At 36.0% G+C, this 26884-nt stretch overlaps 1 protein-coding gene across 1 annotated transcript in view; it reads right to left on the bottom strand.

The window, feature by feature from the left end:
* The window catches only part of REDIC1 (regulator of DNA class I crossover intermediates 1), a 67211-nt gene that overhangs the window by 16925 nt on the left and 23402 nt on the right, over positions 1 to 26884 (bottom strand). Inside the window, exons 7-10 of the mRNA XM_028113206.2 lie at positions 20246 to 20775; positions 19951 to 20020; positions 18818 to 18878; positions 179 to 242 (exon numbers count right to left, since the gene is read on the bottom strand). Coding sequence (XP_027969007.2) covers positions 179 to 242; positions 18818 to 18878; positions 19951 to 20020; positions 20246 to 20775 — 725 coding nt within the window. The remainder of the gene's footprint in view (positions 1 to 178; positions 243 to 18817; positions 18879 to 19950; positions 20021 to 20245; positions 20776 to 26884) is intronic.

Below are 26884 nucleotides of genomic sequence, written 5' to 3'. Positions count from 1 at the left end.
GTATAATAGAGCAGTTTTAAAGAGTCAGTTGCATTGCTAGTATATTCTAAAATTATGAAATATTTGCTGGCAAAAAATCTGGAAAAAAAAAACTCCACAAAATTTAACTGATTTTCATTTAAATGTTAGGTTGCTTTTTTTTTTTTTAAAGAATAAAATTCATTATAGTTGCACTGACAGATTTTCTTAGCAGATGATGGTCTGTCTTTTAAAGAACAGGTTCCTCCTTCTTCCATCAGAATCTAGAAGAAAAACAAAACTTTAACAATTCCCAAGTATAAACAGTTAATACCCACTCATATCTCCCTTTTAATCTCACCAATTCATTTTACAGTACTTTACCCTTATATTACTTTCTTTTTTTTTAAGATATTTATTTATTTGAGAGAGAGAGAATGAGAGAGAGAGAGAGTACATGAGAGAGGGGGAAGGTCAGAGGGAGAAGCAGACTCCCCGCCGAGCAGGGAGCCCGATGCGGGACTCGATCCTGGGACTCCAGGATCATGACCTGAGCCGAAGGCAGTCACCCAACCAACTGAGCCACTTTAATTCAACAAAGATCTTAAAACTACAAAGAAAAATTTGCCAGTGATGAACAATAACAAAATTTAAATATGTTTTGAAGCAGCAGGCAACAGAATAGACACCTGCTAAGAAAACTGATGGAAAGGAAAGGCTTGAGGTAATCATAGTAAATGAAGTTCAAAGAGACAGAAATATGAAAGCAATCTGGAGATATATTCTGTCAAATTGGATATCTTAAGTTAGATATCAGTTTATATATTTTCAGGTTTTTTAAATAATAAAAGCCCACAAAATATAAATTTTCTGTAAAACAAACCACTGGTTTTCATTTTCATCAATTTCTATGAAATTTCTAATTTTCATTTTCCATTTTTTTTCTCTTTTTCTTTTTAAAACCCAGAGTGTTTAATTTCCAAGAAGGTAAGGAGGTTAAACATCTTTTGTTGTTGTTGATTTCCAACTCAATGAATTATTAGAGACTGTGACTATGAATTTCTCCTTAGACAAATGTCAATCTTTCTTTATGGCTTACTACATGAATTATACTTGCAAATGTATCATGGACTTAGAAAAAATATATATTTTCTTTTGGTTAGACAGAGTGTTTTAATAAAGACAGGTAGGATAAAGGAGAAACTGTCTAGCTGTTCACCAAACTATTTCCCTTTCCTCTTACGCATACAGCTAGACTACATTTCCTAGCCTCCCTTGGAGTTGGTTTGGACATGTGATTTAAGTTCTGGTCATGGGCAAAAGTGGTGTACACTACTACTCCTGGCCCATAAAAATTTTCTCCACAATCCTCTACTTCTGTTTCCCTTCTGCTATCTGATATGAACATACACTATAAGTGTGGAAACCACCAGTTAAAGACAGCAAAGCCCCCATCAGCTTGGGGTCCTGAATAACTTTACGGAGCAGAGCCTCTTCTCTAACCTCATTATTCAATCATTTAAAAAGTATTATATTCAACTCTTAAAACGCTCCAGTCCCAAACTTGCACCACAACACAAAGTTGAGACAGTTATACAGACCCCAAGGCAAGCACATAAACCAATACCTACATCGGATCTGTTTATAGAGGATAAATGACAGAAAAGATCATCCCAAAGAGAAGAAACTAAGTTATTCAAAGAATTTCTCCCATATCCCAGGAGAACAAGCCTTCACAATCCCTGCCACGCTGGATTTCATAATTGGTATTGGTATTGGTAAAAGAAAATACCAAACATAATTGGTATGGATCAGTAACTCTGTATTTCCTCTTCTTCTGTTTTCTGAGTGAGTTTTCTACTGCATTTTGCTCTGATACTATATATTTTATGTGACAGGCTTCTAATTTAACATACATCTAGAGGCCTACTGAAATACTCTCCAAAGACTGTAGAGCCTAGCAGGCACCATCCTCACACTCTCCTTCTGCTTTGTTCCAGGTCATGAGTACTGCCTGAAAACACTCCTGATGCACACATCTAGAACCCCAGTTTTTGCAGCTACCACCCATGGGATGTCCCTTGATCATCAGCTCCGATAGCCAATGGGCTTTATGTATGCAGGTCCCACAGGACTGTAACAAACAGAAAAAGAGTTCTTAATCAGCTACCCACCATGGGAGCAGTGATGAGGCAGCTGACTGAAACACCCATTTCTTCTGTGAAAGAGGCCTATATTAGCTTATCTTCATACCTGTGGCCAGAGGAGCAAGCTTCTAATTAAACACATATCGAGGAGCCACCTGAAATCCTCTCCAGATCCTGTGGAGGCCAGCAGGTACCACCTTCATCTTCCTTTTGCCTTACCCCAGATTGCTGGTGTCTCTAAGAAAGGAGCTTATACAAACACCCAGCATCCCAGCTTTTGTGGTTGCTACTCAGAGGACACCTCCTTGATAGCCTGGTTCTGAAGGCCAGCAGGGCTTAGGTTCACAGATTCAACGGGATGACAGCAAACAAAGAAATGCTTCTTAACTGGCTATCCCACCAGCGCTTAGTGCAGAGGGTACAGACAGATGCCTATCTCAAAGTCTGGCCATGAAAGAAGTACATTTGCATACTTTTAAAGCTCCCACCTGAGGGTGCGGCTTCCAGTGAAACTGAATCTGAGTACTGACTGAGATCCTTCCCATTGGGACACTGGCAGGTTTTGGCATACCCTCAACTACTGGGAACTACTAAAAATAAAGTAGGCTACTTGGAAAATCACAAAGGTTTGAGATGCAACCAAGAGATAGGGCAGGGTTGAAACATAGGTTTTATTTCCTACTGAAGGCCCCACCTTCAGGACTAAGAGAGGTGTCTGTTTTATCTAACACGTAGAAACAAACACAGAATCAAAGCAAATGAAGACACCGAACAATATGTTACAAACAAAAGAACAAGATAAAGCCTCAGAAAAAGACCTCAGTGAAATGAAGATAAGTGATTTTCCCAGTAAGAGTTCAAAATAGTCATAAAGGATGCTCTCACTGAGATCAGGAGAACAATGCAAGAACAAAGTGAGAATTTCAACAAAGAAACAGAAAATAAAAGAAAATACCAAACAGAAATCACAGAGCTAAAGAATATAGTTAACTTAACTGAAAAATATTAATAAAAGGATTAACAGAAAACTTGATGAAGCCAAAGAAAGGATCAGGAACTCAAAGAAAGGGCAGTGGAATTTGTCAAATCAGAGGAGCAACAACAAAAAGGAATTAAAGAAAGTGAAAATAGCATAAGGCACTTACGGGACAATATCAAATAAACCAGTATTTATATTATAGAAGCCCCAAAAAGAAAAGGAGACGGGGACAGAAAATGTACTTGAAATTATGGCCAAAAACTTCCCTAACCTGGGAAAGGAAATACAGTTCCAAATAAGCTGAAACCAAAGAAACCTCCAAATAAGCTGAACCCAAAGAAACTACACCAAGACACATAATTAAATGATGTTTTGTAATTAAATTACAAGAAGAAAATTTTTAAAAGCAACAAAAGAAAAATAACTTGTAATATACAGGTAAACCCCACAAAACTTATCAGATTTTTCAACAGAAACTTTGCAGGCCAAAAGAAAGTGGCATGACATATTCAAAGTGCTGAAAGGAAAAACTACCAACCAAAAATATTTTACCCAGCAAAGCCATCCTTCTGAATAGGAGAGATAAAGAGCTTTCCAGATAAGCAAAAAGCTAAAAGAATTCACCACTAGACTTGGCTTTACAAGAAATGTTAAAGGGATTTCTTGAAGCTGAAATAAAAGGTATCAATTAGTAACAAGAAAACATGAAAGTACAAACTTGCTGGTAAAGGAAAATATATACTAAAATTCAGAACAATGTAAAGGGGGTGGGTTAATCACTCACAAGGCTAGTATGAAGGTTAAAGACAAAAGTAGTAAAAACAACAATTACAATAATTTGTTAATAAATACGTCCGACCAGGGGGAGGAGGAGCAAGATGGCAGAGGAGTAGGAGAACTAAATTTTGTCTGGTCCCAGTAATTCAGCTAGATAGGGATCAAACCATTCTGAACATCTATGAACTCAACAGGAGATCGAAGAAAAGAATAGCAGCAACTCTCTGAACAAAAAAGCGACCGCTTTCTGGAAGGCAGGAGTGCAGAGAAGTGAATCCGAGGCAGTATTAGGGAAGACAGACGGCAGGGGAAGAGGGCCTCCGTCGGCTGCTACCAACAAGTGACAGAGCAGTGAAGCACAAAATCGGACTTTTAGAAGTTGGCTTCACTGAGGGACGTCGCTCCAGTGGCTAAGCGGGGGGATGGAACCCTCGCTGGGACAGTGTGGTCTCAGGACCCTCGGGGTCACAGACCGGGGGTGCCTGAGTGCGGCAGAGCTCCCAGGTATCCGAGCAGGGAAGCCGGCTGCAAAGACAGAGCCGAGGAGTGGGCTCTTGGCTCACGGTTGCCATAAACCGTGATCCATGGCACAGTTGGGCCACTGCTCCTCCAGCAGGGACCCAACAAACGGCAGATCCAGGGAGACACCCCTCCTCCCCGGGGAGGAGCGGCGCAGGAGCACACCGCAGGGATCTGCTGGGCTTGGAGACTCCAAACAGGGTTGTGAGTGAGAGATAGAAATGCTTGGTCACAGGCCGGGTGACCACGGAGGGTGGCCAGAGACCGGGGAGACGGGAGTGATTGACTTTTCTCTGGGGACTCACTGAGGAGTGGGGCCCGAGCTTTCGGTTCCTCCAGGGCAGAGATTGGGAGGCTGCCATTTTTACTCTAATCCTCCAAAGCTCTACAGAAAGCTTGTAGGGAACAAAAGCTCCCGAGAGCAAACCCGAGCAGATGACTTAGCCCGGACCCGGCAAAGGTGGGGCAATTCCGCCTCCAGCAAAGACATCCGAAAACCACAGCAACAGGCCCCTCCCCAAGAAGATCAGCAAGAAGAGCCAGCCAAGACCAAGTCTACCTATCAATGAGAACAGCAGAATTCCAGCGCTAGGGAAATACTGCACATAGAATTCAAGGCTTTTTCCCATGATTCTTTAGTCTTTCAAAGTTAATTTTTTTTTAACTTTCTTTTTTCTATTTTTCTCTTGTTGAATTTTTCTTTTTCCCTTTTTCAACCAACATCTTATCAATCCCTTATTTAAAAAATCTTTTTTATTTTTCATTTTTAGAGTCATATTCTATCTCTTCATACTTAACCTTATTTTTGGTGTGTGTGTGTGTGTGTCTATATATATATGTGTGTCTATATATATATATATATATATATAGACACACACACATATATATATAAGTTTTTCTCTCTTTAAAATTTTGGGATACAGTTTCTTCTAACAAACCAAAATATACCCTAAATCTCTAGTGTATGGCTTTGTTCTAGTCTCCTGCCTGATCACATTCTCTCCCTTATTTTTTTTTAAATCCTCTTCTTTTTTCAACCAACATTTTTTTTAAGATTTTATTTATTTATTTGACAGAGACACAGTGAGAGAGGGAACACAAGCAGAGGGAGAGGGAGAAGCAGGCTTCCCGCGGAGCAGGGAGCCCAATGTGGGGCTCAATCCCAGGACCCTGGGACCATGACATGAGCCGAAGGCAGAGGCTTAACGACTGAGCCACCCAGGCACCCTTCAACCAACTTCTTATAAATTCCTGTTATAAAATATTTTATAATTTTCATCTTTACAGTCATATTCCATCCCTTCATCATATTAACCCTTACTTTTGTACATCTATTTTTCTTTCTTTAAAATTTTGGGAGGCACTTTCTTCTAACAGACCAAAATATGCCCAAAATCTAGTGTGTGGCATTAATCTATGCACCAGCCTGATCATATTTGATCATATTCTGTTTTTTTTTTATTTGTTTGTTTTGATCTTTACCTTTTTCTTTTTCTTCTTTTTTCTTTCTTTCTCTTTCTTTTCCCCCAGTTTCAGGTCTCTTCTGATTTGTTTAGTGTATATTTTTCTGGGGTCGTTGTTACCGTTAGCATTTTGTTCTCTCATTCATCTATTCTCCTCTGGACAAAATGACAAGATGGAAAAAATCACCTCAAAAAAGAAGAACTAGATGCAGTCCCGACTGCCAGGGACCTAATCAATATGGACATTAGTAAGATGTCGGAACTACAGTTCAGAATGAAGATTTTAAAGATACCAGCTGGGATTGAAAAAAGCATGGAAGATATTAGAGAAACCCTTTCTGGAGAAATAAAAGAACTAAAATCTAACCAAGTCAAAATCAAAAAGGCTATTAGGAGAACAGATCAACAAAACTAGGAGCTGGTTCTTTGAAAGAATTAATAAGACTGATAAATCCCTGGCCAGACTTACCAATAAGAAAAGAGAAATGACCCAAATCAACAAAATCATGAATGAAAGAGAGATCACAACCAACACCAAAGACATACAAACAGTTATAAGAACATATTATGAGCAACTATATGCCAGCAAATTAGATAATCTGGAAGAAATGGATGCATTCCTAGAGATGTATCAACTACCACAACTGAACCAGGAAGAAATAGAAAACCTGAACAGAGCTATAACCACTAAGGAAATCGAAGCAGTCATCAAAAATCTCCCAACAAACAAAAGCCCAGGGCCAGATGCCTTCCCAGGGGAATTCTACCAAACATTTAAAGAAGAATTAACATCTATTCTTCTGAAACTGTTCCAAAAAATAAAAACGGAAGTTAAACTTCCAAACTCGTTTTATGAGGCCACCATTACCTTGATCCCCAAAGCAAAGACCCCATCAAAAAGGAGAACTACAGACCAATGTCCTTGATGAACATGGATGCAAAAATTCTCACGAAAATACTAGCCAATAGGATCCCACAGTACATTAAAAGGCATATTCACCACAACCAAGTGGGATTTATCCCTGGGCTGCAAGGTTGGTTCAACATCCGCAAATAATCAATGTGATACAATACATTAATAAAAGAAAGAACAAGAACCACAGGACCCTCTCAAGAGATGCAGAAAAAGCATTTGACAAAGTACAGCATCCTTTCTTGATCAAAACTCTTCAGAGTATAGGGATAGAGGGTACATACCTCAATATCATAAAAGCCATCTACGAAAAACCCACAGCCAATATCATTCTCAGTGGGGAAAAACTGAGAGCTTTTCCCCTAAGATCAGAAACACAGCAGGGATGTCCACTATCACCACTGCTATTCAACATAGTATGAGAAGTCCTAGCCACAGCAATCAGACAACAAAAAGAAATAAAAGGCATCCAAATCAGCAAAGAAGAAGTCAAACTCTCACTCTGCAGATGAAATAATACTTTATGCAGAAAACCCAAAAGTCTCCACTCCAAAACTGCTAGAACTCATACAGGAATTCAGTAAAGTGGCAGATATAAAATCAGTGCAAAGAAATCAGTGGCATTCCTATACACCAACAAGACAGAAGAAAGAGAAATTAAGGAGCCAACCCCACTTACTATTGCACCCAAAACCATAAGATACCTAGGAATATATCTAACCAAAGAGGCAAAGAATCTGTACTCAGAAAACTATAAAATATTCATGAAAGAAATTGAGGAAGACACAAAGAAATGGAAAAACGTTCCATGCTCATGGATTGGAAGAACAAATACTGTGAAGATGTCAATGCTACCTAGAGCAATCTACACATTCAATGCAATCCCCATCAAAATGCCATCCACTTTTTTCAGAAATGGAAAAAATAATCCTAAAATTTGTATGGAACCAGAAAAGACCCCAAATAGCCAGAAGAATGTTGAAACAGAAAAGCAAAGCTGGTGGCATCACAATTCCGGACTTCAAGCTCTATTACAAAGTTGTCATCATCAAGACAGTATGGTACTGGCACAAAAACAAGATACATAGATCAATGGAACAGAATAGAGAGCCCAGAAATGGACCCTCAAATCTATGGTCAACTAATCTTCGACAAAGCAGGAAAGAATGTCCAAAGGCAAAAAGACAGTCTCTTCAACAAATGGTGTTGGGAAAATTGGACAGGCACATGCAGAAGAATGAAACTGGACCATTTCCTTACACCACACACCAAAATAGACTCAAAATGGTTGAAAGACCTAAACGGGAGACATGAGTCCATCAAAATCCTAAAGGAGAACACAGGCAGCAACCTCTCTGACCTCAACCGCAGCAACTTCTTCTAGAAACATCGCTAAATGCAAGGGAAGGAAGGGTAAAAATGAACTATTGGGATTTTGTCAAGATAAGAAACTTTTGCACAGCAAAAGAAACAGTCAACAAAACCAAAAGACAACCAACAGAATGGGAGAAGATATTTGCAATGACATATCAGATAAAGGGCTAGTATCCAAAATCAATAAAGAACTTATTAAACTCAACACCCAAAGCCAATCAAGAAATGGGCAGAAGACATGAACAGACATTTTTCCAAAGATGACATCCAAATGGCCTACAGACACATGAAAAAGTGCTCAACATCGCTCAGCATCAAGGAAATCCAAATCAAAACCTCAATGAGGTACCACCTCACACCAGTCAGAATGGCTAAAATTAACAAGTCAGGAAATGACAGTTGTTGGCGGGGATACGGAGAAAGGGGAATCCTCCTACACACTTGATGGGAATGCAAGTTGGTGCAGCCACTCTGGAAAACAGTATGGAGGTTCCTCAAAAAGTTGAAAATAGAGCTACCATACGACTCAGCAATTGCACTACTGGATATTTACCCCAAAGATACAAATGTAGGGATCCGAAGGGACCCTGATGTTTATAGCAGCAATGTCCACAATAGCCAAACTATGGAAAGAGCCAAGATGTCCATCAACAGATGAATGGATAAAGAAGAAGTGGTAGATATATACAATGGAATATTATGCAGCCATCAAAAGGAATGAAATCTTGCTATTTGCAATGACATGTATAGAACTGGAGGGTATTATGCTGAGCGAAATAAGTCAATCAGAGAAAGACATGTATCATATGACCTCACTGATATGAGGAATACTTAATCTCAGGAAACAAATTGAGGGTTGCTGGAGTGGTGGGGGTGTGGGTGGGATGGGGTGGCTGGGTGATAAGACATTGGGGAGGGTATATGCTATGATGAGTGCTGTGAACTGTGTAAGACTGATGAATCACAGACCTGGACCTCTGAAACAAATAATACATTATATGTTAAAGAAAAAAAAAAGGAAGATAGTAGAAAGGGAAAAATGAAGGGGGGGAATTCAGAAGGGGAGACGAACCATGAGAGACTATGGACTCTGAGAAATAAACTGAGGGTTCTAGAGGGAAGGGGGCGGGGGGATGGGTTAGCCTGGTGATGGGTATTAAAGAGGGCAGATACTGAATGGAGCACTGGGTGTTATATGCAAACAATGAATCATGGAACACTATAGCAAAAACTAATTATGTAATATATGGTGATTAACATAATAAAATAAAATTTAAAAAAAAGAGACAACGAAAGTCATTATCTAATGAAATAGGGATGAATCCGAGAAGAGGATGCAACATTTGAAAATATATAAGCACGTGACATAGGAGTATCTAAATACATAAAGCAAATATGAACAGACCTAAAGAGAGAACTAGCAATATAATAATAGTTGGGAACTTGAATACCCCACTTTCATCAATGGATAAATCCTCCAGACAGAAAATCAATAAGGAAACATTTGCCTTCAATGACACTTTAAACCAGATGTACTAAACAGGTATTTACAGAGCATTTCATTCAAAAACAATAGCATATACATTCTTCTCAAGCACATATTGAATATTTTCCATGATAGATTGTATTTTAGGCCAAAAAACAAGTCTTAATAAATTTAAGAAGACTGAAATCATAATGTTATGAAAATAAAAATTACAGGAAGGAAACTGGAAAATTGATAAATATATGGAAATTAAACAACATGCTCCTAAACAACCAATGGCTGAAAAAAATAATCAAAAAGTATTTTTCAGTATCTTGACACAAATAAAAATGGAAATACAAAATACCTGAACTCTGGCATGCAGCAAAAACAGTTCTAAATGGGAAGTTTGTGTTGATAAGCACGTATATTAAGAAACAAGAAAGATCTCAAACAGCCTAACTTTATACCTCAAGAAACTAATAAACTGAACCTACAGTTAGAAGAATGTAAATAACAAAGATCAGAGTGGAAATAAATGAAACAGAAACTAAAAAGACAATAGAAAAGATTAATGAAACTAAGAGCTGGTTGTTTGAAAATATAAAAAAAAATTGACAAACTGTTAGCTATCAAAAGGGAAAAAAGAGGACTTAAAATCAGAAATGAAAGAGATGTTATAACTGATAAAAGAAAAACAGATCATAAGAGACTACTAAGAACAATAATAAACCAATAAACTGAATGACCTAGAAGAAATTAGTGAAATTCCTAGAACATACAATCTACCAAGATTGATTCAGTATGAAATTGAAAATATGAATACACCAGTTACTGGTAAAGAAAAACTTCCCAACAAGCAAAAGTCCAGAACCAATGGCTTCACTGGTGAATTCTATCAAACTACCAAACATTTAAAAAAGAATTACTATCAATCCTTAACAAACTTTATGAAGCCAGCATCACCCTGATACGAAAACCAGAAAAGGACACTACAAGAAAATAAATTATAGGACAATATCCTTAATGAACATAGATTCAAAAATCCTTGAAAATATTAGCAAACTGTATTTAACAATACATTAAGAGGATTATATGCCATGATCAAGTGGGATTTATTCTAGGATTGTAAAGATGCTTCAACACTGAAGGATAAAAATCATATGATCATCTCAAAACTGCAGAAAAGCCATTTGACAAAATTCAACATCCATTCAAACTTGCAACAAAAGAGATAGAGGGAACATACCTTGACAGAATAAAAACCATATATGTTCAGCCTATAGCTAACATCATACTCAAGAGTAAAATGCTGAAAGTTTTTCCTCTAAAATCAGAAACAATACACAGATGTCTACTCTCACCACTTTTATTCAACATAATACTGGAAGTCCTAGTTAGAGCAATCAGGCAAGAAAAAAAAAAAGCATCCAATACAGAAAGGAACAATTAAAATTACCTTCATTGCAGATAACATAATACTATATATAGAATAGCCTAAACATTCCACCAAAAAGCTGTTAGAAATAATAAATTCAGTAAAGTTTCAGGTTACATAATCAATACACAAAATCAGGTGCACTTGTATACACTAATAATGAACTATCAGAGAAATTAAGGAGATAATCCCATTTACAACTGCATCAAAAAGGATAAAATACCTAGGAATAAATTTAACCAAAGAGGTAAAAGATCTGTACACAGAAAACTGTAAGACACTGATGAAAGAAACTGAAGACACAAATAAATGGAAAGATAATCTGTGCTCATGAATTGGAAGAGTTTATCTTGTTAAAACGTCCATACTAACCAATGCAGATCTAATACAATCCCTATCAAAATTCCAGTGATACTTTTCACAGTAGAACAAATAATCCTAAAGTTTGTATGACCATAAAAAACCCTGAATAGCCAAGGCAATCTTGAGAAAGAAGAACAAAGCAGGAAGCATCACCTTTTCTAATTTCAAACAACATTAGAAAGCTACAGTAATCTAGGGGTGCCTGGGTGGCTCAGTCATTAAGCATCTGCCTTCAGCTCAGGTCATGATCCCAGGGTCCCGGGATCAAGCCCCGCATCAGGCTCCCTGCTCTGCGGGAAGCCTGCTTCTCCCTCTCCCATTCCCCCTGCTTGTATTCCCTCTCTCACTGTGTCTCTCTCTGTCAAATAAATAAATAAAATCTTTTTTTTTTTTTAAAAAAGAAAGCTACAGTAATCTGGGGAACCTGGGTGGCTCAGTCGGTTAAGCGTCTGCCTTCAGTTCAGGTCATGATCCCAGGGTCCTGGGATTGGGTCTAGCATTGTATTTGGCTCCCTGCTCAGCAGGGAGTCTGCTTCTCCCTCTGCCTCTCCCCACTGCTCGTGCTAATAAATATTTTTTTTAAAAAAAAGCTACAATAATCAAAACACCTCTCCCCACTGCTCGTGCTCTCTAATAAATATTTTTTTAAAAAAAAAGCTACAATAATCAAAACAGTATGGTACTGGCATAAAAACAGGCACTGACCAATGGAACATGATAGAAAGCTGAGAAGAAAATACATACATAATGGCCAATTAATTTACAACAAAGGAGCCAAAAATGCACAATAGGGGAAAGACAGTCTCTTCAATAAATGGCGCTAGGAAAACTGGATAACTACATGCAAAAGAATGAAAGTGGACCCCTATCTTACACTATATACAAAAATTAACTTAAAATGAAATAAAGACCTGAACATAAGACCCAAAACCATAAAGCTGCTATAAGAAAACACAGAGGGTAAATGTCCTTGACACTGATCTTGACAATGATTTTTTTGGATTTGACACCAAAAACAAATGCAATTAAAGCAAAACTAAACAAGTGAGACTACATCAAACTAAAAAACCTGTACACAGCAAAGAAAACAATCAACAAAATGAAAAGGCAACCTACAGAAAGGGAGTAAATATTTGTAAACCATTTATCTGATAAGGGGTTAATATCCAAAATATGTAAAGAACTCATACAACTCAAAGCAAAACACCAACAATCTAATTAAACAATGGGCAGAGGAACTGAACAGACTTTTACCCAAAGAAGACATACAGATGGCCAACAGGTACACAGAAAGGTGCTCAATATCATGAATCATCAGGAAAGTGCAAATCAAAACCCCAATGAGACAGCACCTCACATTTGTTAAAATGGCTAATACCATAAAGATAAGAAATAACAAGTACTGGCAAGGATGTGGAGAAAGGGACACCCCTGTCTACTGCTGGTGGGAATGTAAATTGGTCAGCCATATGGAAAACAGTATAGAGTATCCTCAAAAATTAAAAACAGAACTACCGTATATGATCCAGCAATTCCACTCCTAGGAATTTTTCCAAAGGAAATGAAGAGAGTAACTCGAAGTGATTATCCTCACTCCCTTGTTCATTGCCATTATTTATAATACCTAAGACATGGAAATGAACCAAGTGTCCACAGATGGAAAAATGTATAAAGATGTGGTATACATATGCAATAGAACATTATTCAGCTATATTAAAGAAGGAAATCCTGCCATTTGCAACAACATGAATGGACCTGGAGGGCGTTAATGCTAAGTGAAATATGTTAGACAAAGAAAAACAAATACCATATAATCTCACTTACATGTGCAATCTAAAAAAAAAAAATTAAATACAAACTCATAGATTCAGAGAACAGACTGGTGGTTTCCAGAGGTGGGGTATAGGCAAAAGGGATGAAGGCTGTCAAAAAATACATACTTTCAGTTATAAAAAAAAGAAGTCCTGGGGATGTAATGTACAGCATGGTGACTATAATTAGTAAAACTGTATTATATATTTGAAACTTGCTAAGAGAGTAGATCTTAAAAGTTCTCATCACAAGAAAAAACAGATTTTTAACTGTGGTATGGTAATGGATGTTAACTAGACCTATTCTGATGATTATTTCACAGTTTATACATATATCAATATTATGTTGTAGTACACATGAAAGTAATAAATTGTTATATGTAATTAAATCTTAATAAAAATAATTATACTCTTCCAAGACCTTTTTCTTTCATATTCCCTTCCACATCCAACAAAAGGATCTTGGACCATCACTACTCTTTCCATTCCCTACTATCTGCCATCCAAGATGGAATTTTGTTTTTTCTGTATGCTTGTTTCTTCATTAATTCTGCCTTAGTAGAAACTACCTGTTCTGATTTTATGCAGCCACTGGGCAGGCACAACTCTGCCTTTCTTCTGCTTCTACCTCTTCTTCCTTTCCTATTTTGACTCCTCCCTTGGTTGCTCTTGCAGAATTTAAGATTTTAACCAGGGTTTTCACTATACCTTTAGCCCTGCCCATACATCACAAATTAAAACTCCACGCTGATCTACCCAAAGAACTCCTCATAGCACCGGATTCCCTTCAGGTTCTACCAATGTGCTTATTTTCTTTCCTGACTTGCTCTAGCCACATTCAAGCTGCCATAAATGTAGTCAAACGGAGTTTGTTTTTTAAGTATTCTAAACCGCTGACAATTCCTTTGAGAGAGTATATCTGTATTATTCTTTTTGGGAAAATAGAAGTTCCAGGAGTCACAGGACAGCATCTGATATTATTGACCATATTCCTCCTCCTTGAAAATCTATTTTTCTTTTCTACCATCCTTTTATAGAATTCCTCAAACCTGTCTAACAATTCATTTTGTCTCTTCTTCTGGATTCTCTTCTACTACATGTCCTCCAACTTTAAATGTTGTGGTTTCTCAGGACTTTGTTCTTGTTCTAAAATTTTCTCTTAGAAATCACATATGTATACATAAATGTATTGAATTACCACCTATTCACTGAATACAAAAAGCCTCTTCTGACTGCAAGCTCTGTATATATAAATGGCTACAACACATCTTCATGTATATCACAGATTTTTCAGAAAACTTCAATCAACCTCAACAGGTCAAAACTTAACTGATATTCTCTTGGAAATCTCTCCCTCTGAATTAGAGTAATGCTAGGTATAAAAATAAATCACAAAATATATAATGCTTAAACACAATTATTTCTTCCTCATGTAATAATCTAAAATAAGTTTTCCAGTCAGTAGGTAATTTTCTTCCATCCAGTGATTTAGAGACTCAGTCCCTCCCATCTTGTGGCTGCAAACATAATCCTTAGGGCTTCACTACCACCTAGCCCTCACAAGAAGGATGACACAGAGAAGGAATCTCCACTTTTTGTAGTGCATGAAAATAATGCACATCACTTCTGATAACATTCTATTATTGAGCCACATGGCCAAATTTAGATGAATGGAAGATTAGGGAAAGTATTCCTTGGCAGGATAGCCCTTTCATATTAACAGCTCTATTCTACAAAAGAGGGTACATAAAATTTGGTGGAGAGTTAACCTTTTCTGCAACCATCTCTCATGTTTTCAATCTTGGTGAATGGCATCATCCCATCAACTACCCATTTACCCAAATCATAAATACAGGTCTTTAATTTTTTCCTTCTCACTTAACTAATCATCAAGGTTCTCTCAAATCTAGATCTTCTAAATCTCTGTGATAGCTCTTCCCTGTTTCCATCCTCACCGCCACTCCTCAACTTTTTAATACCAGATGTTATTATATTCCTCTGCTAAAATTTTTTTAGTGGCTCTCTGTTTGATGATAGGAAATTAACCTGTTATATGTCATACAAGGTCTTTTATGACCTGGTCCTTTATAACGTCCAGAATTATTTCTTGCCATTCCTCCACCCCTTATAATTTATACTACAGTAGTAGCAATAACAATAAGTAGAATGAAACAAATTACTTATCTAAAACAAGCTTTATTCCTTCACCTCTTAGTTTCTATCTATATTGCTCCTTCTTCATAGGATGAAGGAAGTTTGTCCATTTGGTAAACTTACTGACACCCAGATCAAAAGTTTTCTCCTCTATCACATCTTCCTCTGACTGCCCATGAAACTTAGAACTGCCTTTTTTATTATTTATTATTGAAGTATAACTGACATAAAGGATTATATTAGCTTTGGGTGTACAGCATACTCATTTGACAATTCTATACATTACTCAATGCTCACTATAACTATAGTTACCATCTGTCATCATACATTATTACAATATTACTGACTATATTTCCTATGCTGTACTTTCCATTTCCATGACTTATATCTTATTTATTTTATAATCCTCCTCACCTATTTTGCCTAACCCCACCAACCTCCCCTCTGGCAACCACCAGTTTGTTCTCTGTATTTAAAACTCGTTTTTTTTTGTTTGTTCATTCATTTTATTTTTTACATTCCACATATAAGTGAAATCATATGGTATTTGTCTTTCTCTGATTTATTTCACTTAGCATAACACTTTCTAGGTCCATCCATGTTGTCACAAATGGCAAGATCACGTTCTTTTTTATGGCTAACATTCTACTGTGTGTGTGTACATGTGTGTACTCATACACACACATACATATATACATACCACAATTTCTTATTCATTCATCTATTGATGGACACTTGGGTTGCTTCCATATCTTGGCCACTGTATATAATGTTGCAATAAACACTGGGATGCATACATCTTTTCAAATTAGTATTTCTGTTTTTAAAACTTTTTGTTTTTAGATTTTATTTGATAGAGAGAGTGAGCGAAGAGTGAGCACAAGCAGGGGGCATAGGCAGAGGGAGAAGCAGGCTCCCCACTGAGCAGGGAATGAGATGTGGGGCTCAATCCCAGGACCCTGGGATCATAACCTGAGCCAAAGGCAGCCACTTAACTGACTGAGCCACCCAGGCACCCCATATTTCTGTTTTCTTTGGGTAAATACCCAGTAATGGAATTACTGGATTGTACAGTATTCCTATTTTTACTTTTTTAAGGAACTTCAATACTGATTTCCATAGTGGTTGCACCAATTTATATTCCTACCAACATGTTGGTGCCTGACCTTTTCAGAAGCATACCAAAAAGGAGTCATTCAGAGGTCCCTCTCTTAAATTATAAACAGCAGCCTTTTCAAATTCGGCTATTTTGCTCACAGCATGTGATAGAACGTGTAAGTAAACCAAACAGCTAAATGACTGGCTACCTGGATGCATTTGATATGTATTTTATGAAACTGCATTCTCTACAAAGCAGTAAAAAGTCCATCTTAGGTACCAGAAGTACCCAAGGACTGTGTAAATCAAAGAATATGAGTTTGTAATTCAAGTTAATCTTTCAACAGCTAAACCTGAAAGGCTGGAACTCTCATAGGCAACTTTTAAATTTCTGCAGTTGAGGCTTCAGGGCAGGAAACCAAAAGTTTTGCACATATCGCTCATGAAAAAAATATTTTTAAGGAGTTCATTTTCAATATAAAAATTAAAAGTAATTCTCCACATCCTCACCAACACTTGTAACTTCTTGTCTTTTGGATACTGGCCATTCTGACTGGCTCATTGTGGTTCTGATTTGCATTTCCCTGATGATTAGTGATGTTGAGCATTTTTTCATGTGTTTTTTGGCCATCTGTTTGTCTTCTTTGGAAAAATGTCCATTCAGGTCCTCTGCTCATTTTTTAATCAGATTGTTTGCTTGCTTGGTGTTGAGTTGTATCAGTTCTTTATATATTTTGGACAGTAACTCCTTATTGGACATATGTAATTTGTAAATATTTTCTCCCACTAAGTAGGTTGCCTTTTTATTTTGTTGGTGGTTTCCTTTGCTGTGCAAAAGTCTTTTATTTGGGTGTATCTTAGTTCACTTTCACTTTTGTTTCCCTTGCCTGAGGAAACATAGCCATATATATTTTGCTAAGGCTGAGAAGAACAAAACTGAAGGTATCACAATCCCAGATTTCAAGATATACTACAAAGCTACAGTAATCAAAACAGTATGGTACTGGCACAAAAACAGACACATAGATAATGGAACAGGACAGAAAGACCAGAAATAAACCCACATCTATATGGTCAATTAATCTACAATCAAGGAGGTAAGAATATAGAATGTGGAAGAGTCTTTCCAATAAATGATATTTGGAAAACCAGACACCTACATGCCAAAGAATAAAAACAGACCATTTTTCCTACACCATATATAAAAATGAACTCAAAATGCATTAAAGACCCAAATCTAAGAACTGAAACCATAAAAATCCTAAAAGAAAACTTAGAAGTGTCTTTTACTGAGTTCCAACTGTATTTTGTAAAAACCCCAACTGGAGCAATTGTATCTAAATGCACTAGGTTTTTTGTTTGTTTCAGTCTAGCTACTAGACTATAGCTTCCTAAAGATAGGTTCCCTGTCCTTTCATCACTGTATCTTTCATCAAATTGTGCATAATAGAATAAGCATCAGAAGAACAAAAACTTATTTCACCACTGTAGGCACAGTGTCTAGCATATAAAAGACACTCAATAAATTCTATTAAATTAATTCATAATATGCATTCAATGCATATTTATTGACGATAAAAAGAGAAAACAGTTAGTGTAGTAGAAAATATAGTGTCAAATAAGAGTCTGAAGGGCTCAGTTGAGCGTCAGCCTCTTGATTTCGGCTCAGGGTCTTGGGATCAAGCCCCACATCAGGCTTCCTGCTCAGTGGGGAGTCTGCTTGTCTCTCTACCTCTACCCTTCCCCCTGCTCTTTCTCTCTAAAATAAATTTAAAAATAATAAAATTTTAAAAAATAGTAAGAGTCTGAATCCTGGTTTGAGTGTGTTACTTTGAACGAGTTATTTAATCTCTCTGAACTTGAGTCTCTTTTGCACTGCAGACCTTACAGAATCAGGCTCTTATAGATTAGAAATGAAGTACATAAAGCTCCTAGCACAAAGCCTGCACTGTTAACAATCACATACCCTTATTATGAGCAGCAGTTACAACTTACATAACCAATGTTTATAGCTCTTTCATTATTCTTAAACATATAACTATGTTGACCATAGCACATTGAAACCTAAATGTTTTCATCTTGGAAGAAATTTTATAGGACTTATAAAAAGAATTTTTAAAATATGTAGATTGGTTTGTCTTAAAGCATATTACAAGTTCTGAAAGGTGTTAATTTTATTTCTAAACCCAAGCTATAATTTCCCCAGAATAAAAAAATATATAACAAAGAAAAAGTATTAATCTCAGAAGAAATTTTTTTAATAAAAGCTAATTTTAAAATCAAAGTAAACTGCCAATACTAATATATGACATAATAACAACTGACTTAATTGGAAAGATAATGGAAGATGTACTTTACCTCACCAAATCCTAAGTCCCACGATTGCTTAGAATGCAATTCTTCCAAAGAGCTATTACCCCTAAGGATCATAAATAAGATGCTTTTAAAGTGTGCTTTATTTCCTGCCGAAAATTATTATTCTAAATTACGGTTTCCAAAGTTGGCTTCAGATCAGAATTATAAGGGAAGTTTTTTGAAAAACAAAGATTCATAAGCTCCAACCTAAAGAGCTTACTTATTATGTGTGGATCAAACTTGGTATTTTTAATTTTAAAAAGTCACCCCCTCAAGTGATGTGAACCTGAAGCCAGGCTTGGGAACCATGTTCTAAATCCCTTTCATAAGGTAAATTTTAAAATTCAAGGCCTACCATGTTGTTTTTCATTCACAAGTTTCTGAATATTTGGGAATTTGACAATAAAGCAGCTAATTTATTGATTTTATTAAATAAGCTGTGAATCTGTATTTTAATTAATTTGTTGTGCCAATCCCATAAAAATAGTATCTATATACTCTTTTTATAGATATTTTAAATATTTTCATAAGAAAGTACTTTCAAAATAAAAATATATTCTAGTTCATGATTTTCAGTTAGCAAGATCTGACTAAATCACAATTATTACCAAGAAAGTTTGGGCTATTCTGAAACCAGAAATTTTGTTTAATTCCCTATAATACCAGTCCCATAAAATGTTAATATGCTTATGCCATTACAGTTGAATTCTATCACTCTCTTGCTCTGACTCTATAATAACCAAACAACCTACCCATGGAGAGCTGAGCCAAAAGTTAGAAAATATGCTTACCATGCAAGTAAGCATTCCTATACATGTGACTCTTCTATTTCTTACTGTAAATCAATAAACTGCATTCTGGTGAGTCTGTAAGTTTCTTGAACACAGAAGTCAGTTTTCTCAAACCTAATTAATACTTAGATTCCAGTTAGTTTTGCAATAGCAAATATAAGGCACCATACTCTCAAATGAGGTGATTATTACCAAGATTCTGACAGCTGAGAAGCCTTCCTTGAGGCTGGTCTACCCACCCTCAGAGAGCAATATGCCTACTCACTTTTCATCAATTCCAACATTCAACATGCATTATACTAATAGATCCTGATTTGTATTCCCCAGATTTACCTAAAAACTTACATATGATTCACTGGATATTTCTGGCTTCCATTCTGTGGTGTCTTCTCTTGGTAATCACTTTTAAATTTTCCTTTAAAAATAAAAGTATGCATTGAACTCAAAACCTTAACAGACACTATCTGTTTTTTAATTTGAAACTTACAAACCACATAGAGAATAAAATTACTGATCCAAAAAGTCATATAATAGAATGTCATTGTTTCTAATTTCCTGTTCTTACACACACACACACACACACACACAAATTGAAAACAAAAAATCCCAAAAGATTATGTTTTCCATGTATAACACTCACCTTTTTTTTCAAAGCTGGCTGCAGAACAATTCTTTTCAAAAGATGTACTAAAAGTATTTCTATCATTATTGTGGTACTCTTTTTGATACCTCTTGTCTGGCTGACACTTTTCTGGATAACTTGTTTTATTAAAAGTAGAATTACTAAGAGCCAACACTGGATCTGTAAAAATTCTTCTAACGCATCTATCAGTTGAATCATTTTTATCAGAACTTGTGATTGCACAAATATCTCCCATACTGTCATAACCACACTTGTCAAAGGGTTTCTTTATCCTCTGTTGATCTATGCTTAATAAATTGATGACATTTTCACTAATAAAAGAGTTACAATTCTCTGATAAAAGGCTGGCTTTTGGCTGGTTCACACTTTCAAAAAAATTTGAAAGCTCTCTCCTATTTTCTCCCCAAATATGTTGTACTGACTGTTTTTCAGTAATGAAGTCTGACTGTCTTTGCTCATCCATGCTTCCACATTCTTCACCCATATCCACAACAGGTCTTCCAGTAAGGAAATTCCTACTGCCTGGACTTGAAGATAAATAAAAACATATTTAGCAAGAAAAACATACAGCATTTTCATTTCAAAACAATTAAATTCTTAGAGAACATACTGAATAACTACTAATATTTACCTAGACTAGGTTTTAATTTTTTTAATTTAAATTGCTTTGGGTAGAATTTTGGGTCGAATATTGCTTTGGGTCAAAATTTATCTAATGTACTCTTCTAGTACCTTAGTGAGTATAAAAATAATCTACACTTAGTTCAGTATTTCAAAATGAAAAATTAGCAAGGGTTCAATTTACTGTTATATTAAGAAAACAAAAACCTATAGTCTGTCTTGTCTTCTATCATAAGATCTAGTGAATAACCTAGACAATTACTGTATAGCTGCTGCTTCATTTAACCAGAGAAAGATATTTAAAGACTGTGCAGAGGAAAATTATCCTGTTAAAACATAAAATCAAATAGTCATAAGAATATCATAACAGATTTTTCTCAACCTAACAACTCTGAAGTTCCCAAGGCAGAAAAATGTGATACAAATGCATATATACTAAAGCCATGATATAAGATAAATTAGATGAAAAGGCTAGACTAGATAAATTTAAGTTCCTTTCTAATGCAGAAATCATAATTCTACTTTATGTCCAACTTGTATCAAATGAAAGCTATCATAGAACATAATTAGAAATCAAGATATTTCAAATTTTATTGTCACTCACTATCAACAAATTTACTTGGGGGTTGGGTTGTTCCAGAGCCTAGAGGTACCAAAGAAATATAGAAAAGAAATATAGGCCACTAGAATTCTGAAAGATTTTCCAATTTTATTTTTTAAATTATTTATTAAATACCTAAGAAGCAGTACACCTGTTGTGTTCCAGACACTATGCCATGTGTTGTGGACAGAGAAATAAAAGAATTCAATTTGCTATTAAGGAGAGAGAGATGTTTTACCCATGAATGTTGACAGATCACGATCCTACACTATTAATCAACACAGGTCTCATTGGTGTTTTGGGCAACATAATGCGAAATATTATGCCAAAAGGCATAACCTATAGTATGCAATAATATAATACATTAACACCAGAGAAATTTTTTTTACTCAAAAAATAAATGTAAAGAAAGACTTATCTATGTATATTAAACAGATATTTAATGTATGCCTATTATGTGGTAGGGAGACAATACAGCTTATATTCTAGTTAAGGAAAATAATAAATAATTAACCATTAATAAGTACAAAGGATAAAAGAAATACAGAAATAAACAAAGATAATTACAGTGCCTTTACAGATGCTACAAGATCATGTGATGGAATAACTTGTGTTAGAAGTCCTGTATCAGGGCGCCTGGGTGGCTCAGTTGGTTAAGCGACTGCCTTCAGCTCAGGTCATGATCCTGGAATCCCAGGATCGAGTCCCACATCGGGCTCCCTGCTCAGCAGGGAGTCTGCTTCTCCCTCCGACCCTCTTCCCTCTCGTGCTGTCTATCTCTCATTCTCTCTCTCACAAATAAAGAAATAAATAAAATCTTTAAAAAAAAAAAAAAAAAAGAAGTCCTGTATCAGATAGTCTGGTCAGAAAAATCCTTAGTAAGGAAGTGATAAATAAGTGAAAGACACAGAATGGTTAAACATGTGAAGAAAGGAGTAAGCATATTCCAAAGGAATAGAATAATAAGCACAAATGCAAAATTTGCCACACATTTGAGGAACAAAAAGAAAAGAACAGGGGTGCCTGGGTGGCTCAGTCGGTTAAGCATCTGCCTCTGGCTCCGGTCATGATCCCAGAATCCTGGGATGGAGCCCCGAGTTAGGCTCCCTCCTCAGTGGGGAGTCTGCTTCTCCTTCTGCCCAGCCCCCCAGCTTGTGCTCTCTTTTACTCTCTCTCTCAAATAAAATCTTAAAAAAAGAAAAGAAAGATTGAATAGAATCAGTGAAGGAAAACCCATGAAAACCTATGACCTAAGTCTTAAAAGGGCCCAGATTATACAGAACTTAATATTTTTAATTCAAGCATAATTGTGTTATATTAATTTCAGGTATACAATGTAATGACTCAATAATTCTATGCATTATTCAGTGCTCATCATGATAAGTGTACTCTTAATCCCCTTCATCTATTTCACCCACCCCACCCACCCACCTCCCCTCTGGTAACCACCAGTTTGTTCTCTAAATTTAAGTATCTGGTCATCTGTCTCTTTCTTCTTTGTTCATTTGTTTTTAAATTCCACAAGAGTGAAATCATATGGTATTTGTCTTTCTCTAACTTGTTTCATTCAGCATTATACTATCTAGATCCATTCATGTTGTTGCAAATGGCAAGATTTCATTCTTTTTTATGGCTGAGTAATATTCCATAATGTGTATATATACACACACACACATCCTTTTTATCCACTATGGATGGACATTGAGTTGGTTCCATAATTTAGCCCTTGTAAATAATGCTGTAATAAACAAAGGGGTGCATACATCTTTCTGAATTAGTGTTTTAAATTTCTTTGGATACCCAGTAGTTGAATTACTCAGTCATATGAATAGAGCTTTATTTTTTTAAAAGAACAATAAGAAGTACTGAAAGGTTCTAAATACAAAAGTAAAATTGACTTGTTTTTTGCCTTGAAAAATATCAGTTTGATTGCTAGGTGAATAAGTTTCAAAACTTCCAACTGGCCAATACAAAGCAAGAGGAACTAGACTTATCCTCCTGACTGACACAATTAAAAAACTGGACAAAATATATGAGATAAAAGTTTTCATACATGGACCATCAGGTAGAACAGGATAATGATTCTTTTTTTTTTTAAGATTTTATTTATTTTTTGACAGAGAGAGAGACAGCGAGAGAGGGAACACAAGCAGGGGAAGTGGGGGAGGGAGATGCAGGCTCCCCACGGAGCAGGGAGCCTGATGTGGGGCTTGATCCCAGGACCCTGGGATCATGACCTGAGCTGAAGGCAGACACTGACTGAGCCACCCAGGCACCCCCAGGATAATGATTCTTGAGAAAGAAAGCAAATGAGGTGAACCCCATGATTGCTCCTAGCTTACTGCTTGCAGAAAGTATACAAGGCACAGAATATAAAGGGACAACCCAGTTAGAGCTCACAGATTCCCTTTGTTGAGAAAACAGAGCTGGGGGTTCAGAAAGAATACAGAGGATAGAGTTCACAGGGCAGATTATCATTAGGAGAGTGCTTCAAAGAGAGAGCACTCTAGAGATCTACAGCGAGTTCTCAAATCTTCAGGTAAGTACTGATCAGCACATGCATATGAAGAAATAATGCCCAAGGCTGGAGGTAGGGAGGAGAATAAAATATCTAACAGGATAAGATGGTACAAGTCCAGGAACTCACATACAGATGGGAAAATTTTGTGTTCCCATCAACCAGAGTGGAAAACCTCATAATTCAAAAGGAATCACAGAGTATTCAGAAAGGTATATTGCCTCAGCAGGGGGCAAAATTAACCATAAACTAAAGGTATATCTAGTCCCGCCTAACAAAATTTAAAGCAAGCCTCAATAAGATCATAGTATTTCCAAATAACTAAACTGTATCTAGAACAAAGCTTGGGATGATTTACAGGGATACAAAGATCTCCAGACACCACAAAGATGAAATTCAGAATTTACAGAATCCAAACAAAATTATCAGGAATACAAAGAAGTAAGTACAACCCATAATGAGAAGGAAAATCAATTATTAGAAACAGATCAAGAAATGACACAAATGATAGTATTTGTAGACATAGATATTAAAAAAGTTATCGTGCCTATATTCCCTATATTCAAGAAGATAGAGGAAAGACTGAGCATGTTGAAATAAATGCATGGAATATATAAAGAAAAGTTGAATGAAACTTACAGAGATGAAAAATATACTGAACAGATTTTTCAGATGAGACATCAAAGAAGATACAACTAGTGATTTTGAAGATAAAGCAATATAATCTATACAAGGTAAAACACACAGAAAGAAAAATCCTGAAAATATATGAACAAAGCATCAGTAAACTGGGACACAACTTCGAGTGGACTAATTTAATGTAATTTGAGTCCTCACAGAGGAAAAAGGAATCAGAAAAAATATTTTAAAAATTAATGGCTGAACTGTTTCCAAATTTGATAAAAATAGTAAGTCCACAGATTTAAGAAACTCCACACAGCCAAAACACAAAAAGTGGAAAGAAAATGAACATCCTAATCAATGGATAAAAATCCATGGTAGAACATGCATGACAGAGAATCCATGATAGAAAAATCTTAAAAACAGAAAAATTATATTTTGTATATACAGATATTAAGATAAAAATGACAGCAAATTTCTAGTTAGAAACAATGCAAGTCAAAAGACATCTTTCAAAAAGAGTACAATAAAGAAAAGTACACAAAAGATAAAAAGAATTCATCACTAGCAGACCTATAATAGAAGAAATTTTAAAGTCTTTAGAATTGAAGGAAAATGTCACCAGATGAAATTCTAGATCTACACAAAATCATCGAGACCACCAAAAATGGTAAATTTGTGCTTAAATATAAAAAATATGTTTTCTTATAACTCTCTTTAAAAAGAGCAATAATGTATTATTGGATCTGTAACATACATAGAAATAAAATATTATGAACATAACACAAAGGCCAGAATGGAGAAAAGAAAGCATACTATTATGTTGTTATACTATATGTGAAGTTGTATAACTTGAAGATAGACTGTGATAAATTAAAATATATACTATAAAGCAACCACTGAAAAACAAAACAGATATAAGTAATAAGCCAATAAAAGGGGTAAATTAAGTCAGAGAAAACACTCAAACGAAATAAAGGCAGATAAAGAGGAAAAGGAAACATTATATGGGACAAATAAAAAACAAGAGAACAGACTTAGGGGCACCTAGATGGCTCATTCGGTTAAGCATCTGCCTTTGGATCAGGTTATGATCCCAGGGTCCTGGGATCGAGTCCCACATCGGGCTCCCTGTTCAGTGGAGAGTCTGCTTCTCCCTCTCCCTCGGCCTCTCATGAGAGAGCTCATGTGCTCTCTCGCTTGCTCACTCTGTCTTGTTCTCAAATAAATATCTTTTTAAAAAATTAAAAAAAAAGAGAACAGACTTAAACCCAACCATATCAATTACCACATTAAATATAAACCATACTCTTGACCATAACACAAGTTTCAATAAATTTGAAAGGATTCAAATCATACAAAGGATATTTCCTATCCACAATGGTATTAATTCAGAAAGATACAGGAATGCCTTAGGATTTCTAGGAACGAAACAACAAATTTCTAAGGAACTCATGGATTGAAAAAGAAATTAAAAGAAAAATTAGGAACACTTTCAACTGAATGAAAAAACATCAAAATTTGTAGGATGCAGCAAAAGGAGCAGTTAATGGACAATTTATAGCGTGAAAACACCTATATTAGAAAAGAAAAATGACTTCAAAGCAATGACCTCAGCTTTCACCCTGAGACAATAGAAAAAAACTAAATTAAATCCAAAGGAACAGGCAAAAGGAAATAAAGAGCAGAATTCAATGAAATAAAAAATAGAAAATAAATATGTGAAACTAAAAGATTATTCTGGGAGAAGATAAATAAAATTAGTAAGTCTCTATATCATAATGAGCAGGGGAAAAAAGGTAAAAAGATATATGTACTCCAATGTTCACTGAAGCATTATTTATAATAGCCAAGATATGGAAACAACCTAAGTGTCCATCAATGATAAATAAATGGATAAGGAAGGTGTGTGTGTGTGTGTGTGTGCGCGCGTGTGTGTGTGTGTGTGTGTGTGATGGAATACTACTTACTATAAAAAAGAACGAGAGGAAGAGGCAAGATGGCGGAGGAGTAGGGGACCTCATTTCAGCAGATCCCTCAAATTTAGCTGGATATCTATCAAACCATTCTGAACACCCACGAAATCAGCCTGAGATATAAGAAAATATATCTGGAACTCTAAGAGCAGAAAAGCGAAGGCTTTTTGTAAGGTAGGATGTGTGGAGTATTGGAATGTGGGGAAGTATTGGAAGATAAATGGAGGAAGGAGGGAGCCTCCATAAGCTAGCTACTGCAAAGTGGTATAACACTGGAGCACAAAATCAGAACCCTTAGA

Source organism: Eumetopias jubatus, unplaced genomic scaffold (assembly GCF_037043125.1).
Source record: "Eumetopias jubatus isolate StellerSeaLion01/CBP00866 unplaced genomic scaffold, mEumJub1_p1.0 scaffold_8, whole genome shotgun sequence".
Classification (NCBI taxonomy): Eukaryota; Metazoa; Chordata; class Mammalia; order Carnivora; family Otariidae; genus Eumetopias; species Eumetopias jubatus.
The sequence above is the reverse complement of the archived record's forward strand: the minus strand, read 5'-3'. Positions and strand labels throughout refer to the sequence as shown.